At 47.8% G+C, this 11,706-nt stretch overlaps 1 protein-coding gene across 6 annotated transcripts in view; it reads right to left on the bottom strand.

Moving 5' to 3' along the window:
* prkcz (protein kinase C, zeta) overlaps window positions 1–11,706 on the bottom strand; it is a 66,521-nt gene that overhangs the window by 14,203 nt on the left and 40,612 nt on the right. For 5 of the 6 annotated variants that reach the window (XM_053503696.1, XM_053503698.1, XM_053503702.1 and 2 more), the window contains 5 exons: window positions 8,464–8,569; window positions 7,096–7,145; window positions 6,254–6,433; window positions 4,734–4,831; window positions 490–576 (listed from right to left, as the gene is read on the bottom strand). In XM_053503696.1, coding sequence (XP_053359671.1) covers window positions 490–576; window positions 4,734–4,831; window positions 6,254–6,433; window positions 7,096–7,145; window positions 8,464–8,569 — 521 coding nt within the window. The remainder of the gene's footprint in view (window positions 1–489; window positions 577–4,733; window positions 4,832–6,253; window positions 6,434–7,095; window positions 7,146–8,463; window positions 8,570–11,706) is intronic. The other variant, XM_053503697.1, reaches the window with a different exon arrangement.

The following is an 11,706-nucleotide window of genomic DNA, read 5'->3' as shown; positions in this document are numbered from 1 at the left end:
GCGATTCATTTCTCTATGTAGTTTATTGTCTCTGTGAGATGAAGGTGATGTAAGTGAAGGTTAAATAAAGTTTTGTGAATTTGACCCTTAAAACAAGAGAGATGAGGCAGGATGTAAAAGCGATGGATGACATTCCCGATGAGGCTGTGTGCCGCGCTCTCCGGGGCTCATGGGACGTTTACGACAGGCTCATGGATATTCATGAGGATTAGCAGTGATTAGCATACTGATTTACATACGCACCGTGTGCGCCATGAATATTAATGAGGCTGATTGGGGGCGCTCTCGACGCGCTTAATTATCCCACGTTTGATCTCTGCTTATCACAGGGGAGAGTGTGTGTGTGTGAATGTGTATGTGTGTGTGTGTGTGTGTGAGAGAGACAGAGAGTAACAGACAAAAATACAGAGAGAAAAAGTCATGAGAGAGACAGGCATGTATTATTCAATACTGTGTGTGTGTGTGTGTGTGTGTGTGTGTGTGCACTACCTGGCATGCTCCTCTGGAAGTTTTCGTTGTCGTTGCATATGGAACATCAGATCTCCTCCATTCACATACTCAATCACTAAGAACAACCTGACACACGCACACACACACACACACACACACACACACACCAGTGGAATTATGTGAAGTAAACAATAAACTGAACATGATAATTAACACAGATCAGATAACATCAGATTAGTGTATACTGACACATACACACCAATCAGCCATGACCCTAAACCCCGCTGTGTGTGAAGTGTGTAACGCTGGCGATCAGCAGGAGCGAGCAAGCGGGGGGGGCGGTCAGGGTGCCCATGTCGACCCGCGGTCAGGGTGCTTAGTCGACCCGCGGTCAGGGTGCCCATGTCGACCCGCAGTCAGGGTGCCCATGTCGACCGGCGGTCAGGGTGCTTAGTCGACCCGCGGTCAGGGTGCCCATGTCGACCCGCGGTCAGGGTACCCATGTGACCCGCGTCTGTCCACCGACAAAAGCTCCTACAGGGGGAACATGACCATCAGACCTGGACCACGGAGCAATGGACTGGACCTGGTCCGACGGAGCACGTTTTCTTTTGCATCACATGGATGGCCGTGTGTGTGTGTATGTGTATGTGTGTGTGTGTGTGAACACTGTTTCAGCCCGAGCTACACCTCTTCATGGAGACAGTGTTCCCTGATGGCAGTGTCCTCTTTCAGCAGGTTAATCACCCTGACACACTGAACTTTACTCTAAACCTTCCGGTCCGATCGAGCGTCTTTGGGACGTGATGGAGAATCACGTCTGATCGATCCACCTCACACACTCACGGGACTTAAAGGGTCTGCTGCTGACGGCTCTGAGCCAGATACACACACACCTTCAGCGGAGTAGTGGAGTCCAGGCCTCAACGGGTCAGGGGCACAACGGGGCGCTACAAAGGATTGGGCAGGTGGGACTAACGCTATGGCTAATCACGCCCGCACATTTGCACCAAACATTCTTTCTCACTTCTTTCTTCTGTTTTTGTTTATTTTCCTAACTTCACTGTTTCGCTGCTGCGCTCTGGATTACTGGGGCAAAGCAAGCGTGTTTGCGGACGGCCTGATCCTGCCTTCAGCATCTGCACCGTTGCTGGGGGCTACGTGAAGGTAAGGGCGTGTCGCACAGTGCGAGTCCAGGTGGGTGGACGAACTTATTCCCACGGGTACGTTGTGGGGGACGTCGAGGAGGACTGCGTTTTGGGGTTGGATATTTTGGAGAGATGGGGTGCGCTGCTGAATTTGTCCAGCGGAACTCTGCGTGGTAACTTCGGGGTAGCCAGGTTGCTCGGACCCAAACCACAGCCGGACAGGTTAGCAGCACACACCCGGGGGGCGGAACTTCCGGTAGCAGACCGAGCGGGAAATCTGCGGGCTAACACCGGCGCTTTACCTCGCCGGCCGGGCAGCAAAGCGCGTGGCCGGTACTGCGAGCAAGTAGAGCGCCGTCGCGACGTAGAACCCTCGACGCAGGACGTTCCCCCCGTGCAGTCCTCCAGGTCCTCCGGTGGTGATCAGCCGTCCGAGCCAGCATGCAGCCGTCTTACTGCGCCTCCCAGAGCGTCACCCGCAGTCGCTCCGCCGGTCTCGCCGGCCTCACAGCTGAACTGTGAACCGCTCATCGCCAGGCAGAAGGGCCCCACCCAGCGCTCACGGGCACCGCTGCAAGACTTTCAGGTGGGGGCACCTATGGGGCGAATGGGCCGTGGACACTCACAGCCAGGGGCGAGATTTTGCTGCTGGCGAGCAGGTGTGGGTGTGTTCCTCCGGAAGGAGGAGGAGGGGGCTCTCGGCCGGGCGTGTCTCTCACTGGGTGGGCCCCTGTGCAGTAATAGCTCGGCTCTCCGATGTCATCTACCGGGTGCGGTTGGGCGGGGCGGGTACGAGTTTTGCTCCACCGGGACCGTCTTGCGCCTTACCAGCCGCACGCCGATGAAACATCGAACTCTGTGGAGGCCGGACCGCCTCAGGACTATGTTCGCGTTCATCCCTCACCTGCCAAAGGACGCCGGCGTTCCCACCGCCAGCGCCGACCGCCTCCACGCCTCCAAAACAAACTTCGTCATGGTGACCAGGGACGGTCACAGCTCGGGTGGGGGCAGTGTGGCGTGGGCGGGGCGGCGGCTGACGACCAGCATGCTTTGCGGGAATGTCGGTGTGTTCACCATGATGGGGAAAGGTGTTTGGGTTAGTGACTTCGGCCCTGTTGTGTGTGTGTTGAGGGGTGTGACGTGTGAAATGTGCTCTAGTTCAGGCTGACGCTGAATTAGAGGTAGGCTCCTGAGTGAAGGTGCTGCTCGTGCCATTACCGGCTGTGTGCTAAATAAAGTACTCCCAGCCATTGCATTGGGCAGCAAATAAGCTCACTCGTCTCTCCAGCATTCTTCTTGGCGTAAAAACGCTACAATATGAAGGAATCAGCACTGGTACTGGTCCATCCTTAATTAAATATAAAATAATATTAGAAAATAATATAAATAATAAAATATTAAATAATATAATTCTATTATTTAAATATTCTATAAAAAAGTAACAAAGAAAATTATTCTATTTGTAAAATAGGATAATAAATCATGTGATTAAAAACAATACAAGGAAATTCTCCGTCTCTTACACTCCAGGGATTAAAAAACAATGAGTAAAGCTCAGTGGTTCGAGCACAACCCCTCTCTGAATACACCGTTTTCACGCGCTGGGGCTAAGAAAGACGCATCTCGATGGAGGAACCAACTTTGACACAACACCGGTAAACCAATCCATGCACTTGGTTTAGTTCTGTTTTTTTTTTAACTGACCCCCTGGGGGGCTCCGTACATTAGATATGACAGGGGCACTCTTATGTCCATTAGTTGAGTGTGAATACACTCCCCAATTAATGCATGGATACACGGATCCACGATGCTAAAGTGAGATCCTGAGGACGGACAAGGACGAGACCCAAAGTGGCGGATCCGAGGGAAACGAGTCGGCGTCAGGAATAGGCTGAAGTTGTGTGCACTGGACGTGTGGAAAACAACCTCGATGACCTCATGGCCAGGGGCAAGTTCCAAAGAGACATTCATGAGACGGAGCTAAACACATCCACCACGTCACCCAGCCGCCCCTGTTCTTCAAGGTTCACAGAATGAATGGAACGATGGAATCTACTGACCATCAAATGTCGTCCTTTTTGAAACATATTACCACCAGGGGTGAAAGAATCTTGAACTACACTCCATATAAAGACCACTACAGGGCACAAACCCATCTCCCTGTTTGGGAAATCTGACCATGCCATCGTCTTCCATGCAGACCAATCAGTGGCCGCTCTACAGGACACACTGGAGGATGCAGACTGGGACATGTTCCTGTTGACACCAACATGTTTACGGAAGCAATTGTTGGACTTATCGAGAAACTAGCAGATGATACCGTCCAAAAAAACCGTCCGTGGTGCTCTGAGATCTGAGGGAGGAAAGTAGAGTCACAGCTTCAACAGACTTTAACTGGATTGCCTGATGATGCCATCTCACACCTCCAACACACAACACCTGGACACTAGGAAGGAGAACACACACACCTCTACCACCTCAGATGCTCGAGAGACCTGAAGGCCAACACAGAGAGACTGAGGAGAGCAACCAGAACTCCACACAGGACCCACAACTAATCGAGCTTCTTTTGTTTCCTTTATCCAGTAAACACACACACACACACACACACACACACACACACACACACACACACACATTCTACATTCTCTCTATGATGGAGCACATTACTCACACGATTGCACATGGCTCATTAACACATAAAATGAGAACTAACTGCACTAACTCACACTGCTGCTATCACACACACACACACACACACACACACACACACACACGTCACATCTTTACATTTCTATATGTCTACATTTTTATAATTGTATTTTGGACAGTCTGTAAATCCTGTGTTATTTATATATTTCCTTTTTTATTCCATTTTAATTTGTGATTTTGGCAAATTTTTATATTCCAACTTAAATTTAAAAAGTTTATTTTATTGTAAATTCTCTCTTTAGTTTAATTATACAATTTTAATTTTAACTCACAGTTGAATCGTTTCTCGGCTCGTCGCACTGTGTGTGGTGTGTATGTGACACATAGACACTCAATCTCCATTATAGCACACATTTATAGAGTGGTGTGTGTGTGTGTGTGTGTGTGTGTGTGTGTGTGTGTGTGTGTGTGTGTATCTCTCACCGGCTCTCAGTTTGAAAGCAGGAGTGTAAACCCACGAGGAAAGGGTTAGTGGAGGCCTGTTCAAAAACATGCTTCTCTGTCTGAACCCAGTCAATATCCTACAACACACACACACACACACACACACACACACACATTAGACAGATAAAAGCTTGTATATCAGAACTGTAAGTATACGTACATCAGCAGTTCAGTGATTATAAGTTTATTATAGAGAGACATCGTGTTCCAGGCTGAACTCAAACATCCTACATAGAAAACCTGAGTACATTCACTCAATAACTTTGTTTATAAACCAGTGTCAGTGTGTTGGTTCTCCTCGGTTCTCCTCGGTTCTCAGTGTTTTACAGTTTCACACACTCTCTGGATTATTCCTCCACTGCAGTGACCAAACACAACATCTCAGTGTGTGTGTGTGTGTGTGTGTGTGTGTGTGTGTGTGTGTGTGTTCGTTCATTATGCTGCTGCTGTCTTGCTCGTCTCCTCTTCAGCAGTTTAGTTTGACGGAGTGTCAAAACTGTCACAAACCTCAAACTACACACACACACACACACACACACACACACACACACACACACACACACAAAGAGAATACAATAGTTCAGCTTGGAAGTTCAAACTTGTTCAGTCCCATGTTCCCATTTTTTCCAGTATCCTGAATTCCCAGAGTCATGTGTGTGTGTGTGTGTGTGTGGTGTGTGTGTGTGTGTGTGGTGTGTCTGTGTGTATGCGTCTTATCCCTGAAGCTAACATCAGAAAAATGCTGCACCAATAAATAAACAGGTTTAGACATGTTCATTAATTATTGCTCTCTCCAGAACACACACACACACACACACACACACACACAGAGCAATTCCAGCACTAAGAAAGACCTGGAAGAATGAAGTGTGTGATACAACAGTGTGTTGAACGTATGCAATCCCACAGCGCCTCCTGGTGGTGGAACGTTTCACTCAGCATTAAATAATAAACACGACATACACACTCTGTGTTCTACACACACTCTGTTCTACACACACTCTGCACAGCTTCTGGTTGGTGAAGAAGAGGGTGTGTGTGTATGATCATGTCGTCTGGGTGTAATGTGTAAGTTGCATTCGTTATGTATCCAATGTTGTAAACATTAAAGCACTTTTTGTAAGTCGCTCTGGATAAGAGCGTCTGCCAAATGCCTAAATGTAAATGTAAATGTTTACGCAAAGCATGATGGGATTAATACTTTATCGTTTCTATAGTAACAGCGCTCACTCCTCATAAATGATTTAAGATAATTGTTTGACGTGGTGGAGGGTTCTTCGCAGTGTGTGTGTGTGTGTGTGTGTGTGTGTGTGTGTGTAAAACGAGTGAAAGGAGTCTCCAGTGTCAGCGCTGTGGAACAGTCAGTCGTACAGACGTGTGTGTGTGTGTGGGGGGGGGGGGATCCGATCTGTCCCGGTCTGATGCAGCGCTTCACTGGAGTGTTCTCTGTTTAAACACAGGTTCCTCTGCACTCTGATCTTCTGGAAGGTTCTCCTCACCTCGTCGTCGTGCACCAGCTCCTTCTTCACCACCTTCATGGCGTAAACGTGTTCAGTCTTCTTCAGACGCACCAGCAGCACCTTGGCGTAGCTGCCTCGTCCAATCACACGCATCAGATCAAAATCAGACAGAGACAGCGTCTCAGAGATCTGCAGCTTGTCCATCCCGTCCACCACACCCTGCAATAATCACACATACACACACACACACACACACACACACACACACACATATTACATCAAGCACAGGCTAATGTGTGATTTGGGATGAATTGGGTTTTTCACATCATGGAGCTTTGTGAAATTAACACAGTGAGTGCAAAAATATTCACCCCCTGACTGGGCTTGAGTTCAGTTTCCACCAGAAGCTCTTTAATGAGCCGGAGGGAGTTGAGCGGTGTGTAAATAAACCAACTAATTACCCCAGGATAAACCGAGTATAAACTAGAGTGTGTGTAATGTGTGTGTAGTGTGTGTAGTGTGTGTGTAGAGTGTGTGTAGTGTGTGTAGTGTGTGTGTGGGGAGTGTGTGTGTGAATTGTGGGTGTAGAGTATGTAGAGTGTGTAGAGCATGTGTAGTGTGTGTGTAGAGTATGTAGAGTGTGTGTGTGTGTGTAGAGTATGTAGAGTGTGTGTGTGTGTGTGTGTGTGAAGTGTGGGTGTAGAGTGTGTGTGTGTGTGGGGAGTGTGTGTGTAGTGTATGTAGAGTGTGTAGAGCATTTGTAGTGTGTGTGTAGTGTGTAGAGTGTGTGTAGAGTGTGTGTGTGTGTGTGTGTGTGTGTGTGGCACAGTGGCGAAAGCATCAGTCCGAGTGTGTGAGTGTATAAGAGCTTCCTCACTAACCTCAGGGTCTTCAGGCTTCTCTACTGTCCGACTGTGGGGCAGCAACGCTACTGCAGGGGGGAGGGGGGGAATCAGGGGCAGAAAGATAAAGAGAGAGAGAGAGACTTTGACTTATAAAATATACAGCCGCACCCTGGCAACCATGTGCAAAAACTACAGCAACCACCTAACAACAACCTAACAGCCAATTGTGATTTTATAGCAACAACTATGGACAGAAAACCTGCCAACTACCATAACAAGCCCTAACCCTAACCCATAACAAGCCCTAACCCTAACCCTAACCCATAACAAGCCCTAACCCTAACCCTAACCCATAACAAGCCCTAACCCTAACCCTAACCCATAACAAGCCCTAACCCTAACCCTAACCCATAACAAGCCCTAACCCTAACCCATAACAAGCCCTAACCCTAACCCATAACAAGCCCTAACCCTAACCCTAACCCATAACAAGCCCTAACCCTAACCCTAACCCATAACAAGCCCTAACCCTAACCCTAACCCATAACAAGCCCTAACTCTAACCCTAACCCATAACAAGCCCTAACCCTAACCCATAACAAGCCCTAACCCTAACCCATAACAAGCCCTAACCCTAACCCTAACCCATAACAAGCCCTAACCCTAACCCTAACCCATAACAAGCCCTAACCCTAACCCATAACAAGCCCTAACCCTAACCCTAACCCATAACAAGCCCTAACCCTAACCCATAACAAGCCCTAACCCTAACCCATAACAAGCCCTAACCCTAACCCTAACCCATAACAAGCCCTAACCCTAACCCTAACCCATAACAAGCCCTAACCCTAACCCTAACCCATAACAAGCCCTAACCCTAACCCTAACCCATAACAAGCCCTAACCCTAACCCTAACCCATAACAAGCCCTAACCCTAACCCTAACCCATAACAAACCCTAACCCTAACCCTTAGCTCCTGTACCTAAAAATTACTTTTACTCTCTTTATTTATTCGTTTGTTTATCTGTTTTTTTTTTTCTTGCTTATTTTGTGTGTGTGTGTGTTTTAATTTAGCCAAAGTGTCAACTAACAACCAGAGAGGACAAAGACTATCATGTCTTTCCTTTGAGCCACGTGACCCTGACTGAATAGAAAAAATATGAAAATATGTAAATAAGGTTCAACACTGTTTTTTTTATAATAATGTGAATATAAAACTCTGTGTGTATGTGTGTGGTTGTGTGTGTGTGTGTGTGTAGGGGGGAGGCTAATGTCCAGCAGGTGGCAGCACAGACAACAGTGTGAATAAAGAACGATGAAGAAAAGACTGTCTCTTTAATCTGGGTCAAAATCACCTGACCAAACACACACACACACACACACACACGCAAAAAAGACCTACTTCTGTCTGCGTCCTCCGTGTCCTCCGTGTCCTCCGGGGGAAGTTCCACTTCTGCTTCCCCTCCTCTCTCATCAACCAGTGGCTCCTGGGATGGCATGACTGGATCCTAAAGCAAAAGACAGAAGGAGAGAAAGAGACAGGGACACAGGGAGATAGAGACAGAGGGAGAGAGAGACAGGAAGAGAGAGAGAGAGACAGGAAGAGAGAGAGAGACAGAGAGAGAGAGAGAGAGACAGGAAGAGAGAGACAGAGAGAGAGATAGGGAGAGACAAAAATAGTGAGACAGAGAGAGACACAGTCAGAAAGAGAGAGAAAATAACTTAATAATAATAATTACAGACTCACCTTCAGAACTTAAACACAGCACCACCAGTGTGTGTCTCTCCTTGTCTGTGTGTGTGTGTGTGTGCCAGTGTTGCGGGACGTTACTTTTTAAAGTAACTAATTACATTACAAAATTACTGTCTTTAAAAAGTAATCAGTTACATTACAGCGTTACTTTCTGATAAAAGTAACTAGTTCAGTACTTTTTCATTACAGAAAATGAAAACTCCTTTGTGATTCCTCATGCATGTTGTTTTAGTCAAGACCTTTATAATTATTCTACCATCATCACTCAGTGAAGTTTGGCCCATAATCTGTTAACCACTAATACCCCAATCTCACCTACTAATACCCCTATCTCACCTACTAATACCCCTATCTCACCTACTAATACCCCCAACTCACCCACTAATACCCCCATCTCACCTACTAATACCCCATCTCACCTACTAATACCCCATCTCACCTGCTAATACCCCTATCTCACCTGCTAATACCCCTGTCTTACCTACTAATACCCCTATCTCACCTACTAATACCCCTATCTCACCTACTAATACCCCCAACTCACCCACTAATACCCCCATCTCACCTACTAATACCCCATCTCACCTACTAATACCCCATCTCACCTGCTAATACCCCTGTCTTACCTACTAATACCCCATCTCACCCACTAATACCCCATCTCACCTACTAATACCCCTATCTCACCTACTAATACCCCTGTCTCACCCACTAATACCCCATCTCACCCACTAATACCCCATCTCACCTACTAATACCCCTATCTCACCCACTAATACCCCCAACTCACCCACTAATACCCCCATCTCACCTACTAATACCCCAATCTCACCTACTAATACCCCTATCTCACCTACTAATACCCCCATCTCACCCAGTATTACCCCTATCTCACCTACTAATACCCCATCTCACCTACTAATACCCCTATCTCACCTACTAATACCCCATCTCACCTACTAATACCCGTATCTCACCTACTAATACCCCTGTCTTACCTACTAATACCCCTGTCTCACCCACTAATACCCCTGTCTCACCTACTAATACCCCTATCTTACCTACTAATACCCCGGTCTCACCCACTAATACCCCGTCTCACCCACTAATACCCCATCTCACCTACTAATACCCCTATCTCACCCACTAATACCCCCAACTCACCCACTAATACCCCCAACTCACCCACTAATACCCCCAACTCACCCACTAATACCCCCATCTCACCCACTAATACCCCCATCTCACCCACTAATACCCCCATCTCACCTACTAATACCCCATCTCACCTACTAATACCCCTATCTCACCTACTAATACCCCATCTCACCTACTAATACCCCTATTTCACCCACTAATACCCCTATCTCACCCACTAATACCCCGTCTTACCCACTAATACCCCATCCCACCCACTAATACCCCATCTCACCCACTAATACCCCTATCTCACCCACTAATACCCCTGTCTCACCCACTAATACCCCTGTCTCACCCACTAATACCCCATCTCACCCACTAATACCCCCGTCTCACCCACTAATACCCCCATCCCACCCACTAATACCCCCATCTCACCCACTAATACCCCGTCTCACCCACTAATACCCCTATCTCACCCACTAATACCCCGTCTCACCCACCGATACCCCCATCTCACCCACCGATACCCCCATCTCACCCACCGATACCCCCAACTCACCCACCGATACCCCCAACTCACCCACCGATACCCCCAACTCACCCACCGATACCCACATCTCACCCACTGATACCCCCATCTCACCCACTGATACCCCATCTCACCCACTGATACCCCCCATCTCACCCACTGATACCCCCATCTCACCTACTGATACCCCTATCTCACCTACTGATACCTCTATCTCACCTACTGATAACCCCATCTCACCCACTGATACCCCATCTCACCCACTGATACCCCATCTCACCCACTGATACCCTATCTCACCCACTGATACCCCTATCTCACCCACTGATACCCCGTCTCACCCACTGATACCCCTATCTCACCCACTAATACCCCCTATCTCACCCACTAATACCCCCTATCTCACCCACTAATACGCCCAACTCACCCACTAATACCCCCATCTCACCCACTAATACCCCCATCTCACCCACTAATACCCCCATCTCACCTACTGATACCCCTATCTCACCTACTGATACCTCTATCTCACCTACTGATACCTCTATCTCACCTACTGATACCCCTATCTCACCTACTGATACCTCTATCTCACCTACTGATACCTCTATCTCACCTACTGATACCCCTATCTCACCTACTGATACCTCTATCTCACCTACTAATACCACTATCTCACCTTCTGATACCCCTATCTCACCTACTAATCCCCATATCTCACCTACTAATACCCCTATCTCACCTACTAATACCCCTATCTCACCTACTAATACCCCATCTCACCTACTAATACCCCTATCTCACCTACTAATACCCCCATCCAGACTACCTCTGCCCTCCGGACCTGTCTGACCCATCCTGGTGCCCCGCTTCTGGCTGAAGATCTCGTCACATGGATGCCCCGTGTGTCTCTCTGGGATGCGTCTGGTGTCTGGGGATGATTCTCTCTACCTAGAAGACGGTTCTGGCCTTGACTGGTGTTGGCAACTGTTTCTCTGGGGACTTGACAGTTCGATAGTTCATGACTGGAACTTCTTACAAGTCTACCTGGGTCTTCAATAACTACCTGGACTCCATATTAACATCAATTAACATCAGCTATTATAGCTGAACTGCCTCCCACCCTACACACTGTATAAATGCAGATCATTTACTGCTTTATGTTTCACCCAGGTGAGGATGGGTTCCCTGTTGAGTCTGGTTCCTCTCAAGGTTTCTTC

Source organism: Clarias gariepinus, chromosome 9, assembly GCF_024256425.1.
Source record: "Clarias gariepinus isolate MV-2021 ecotype Netherlands chromosome 9, CGAR_prim_01v2, whole genome shotgun sequence".
In the NCBI taxonomy this organism is placed as follows: Eukaryota; Metazoa; Chordata; class Actinopteri; order Siluriformes; family Clariidae; genus Clarias; species Clarias gariepinus.
This window is presented reverse-complemented; position numbering and strand designations above follow the sequence as displayed.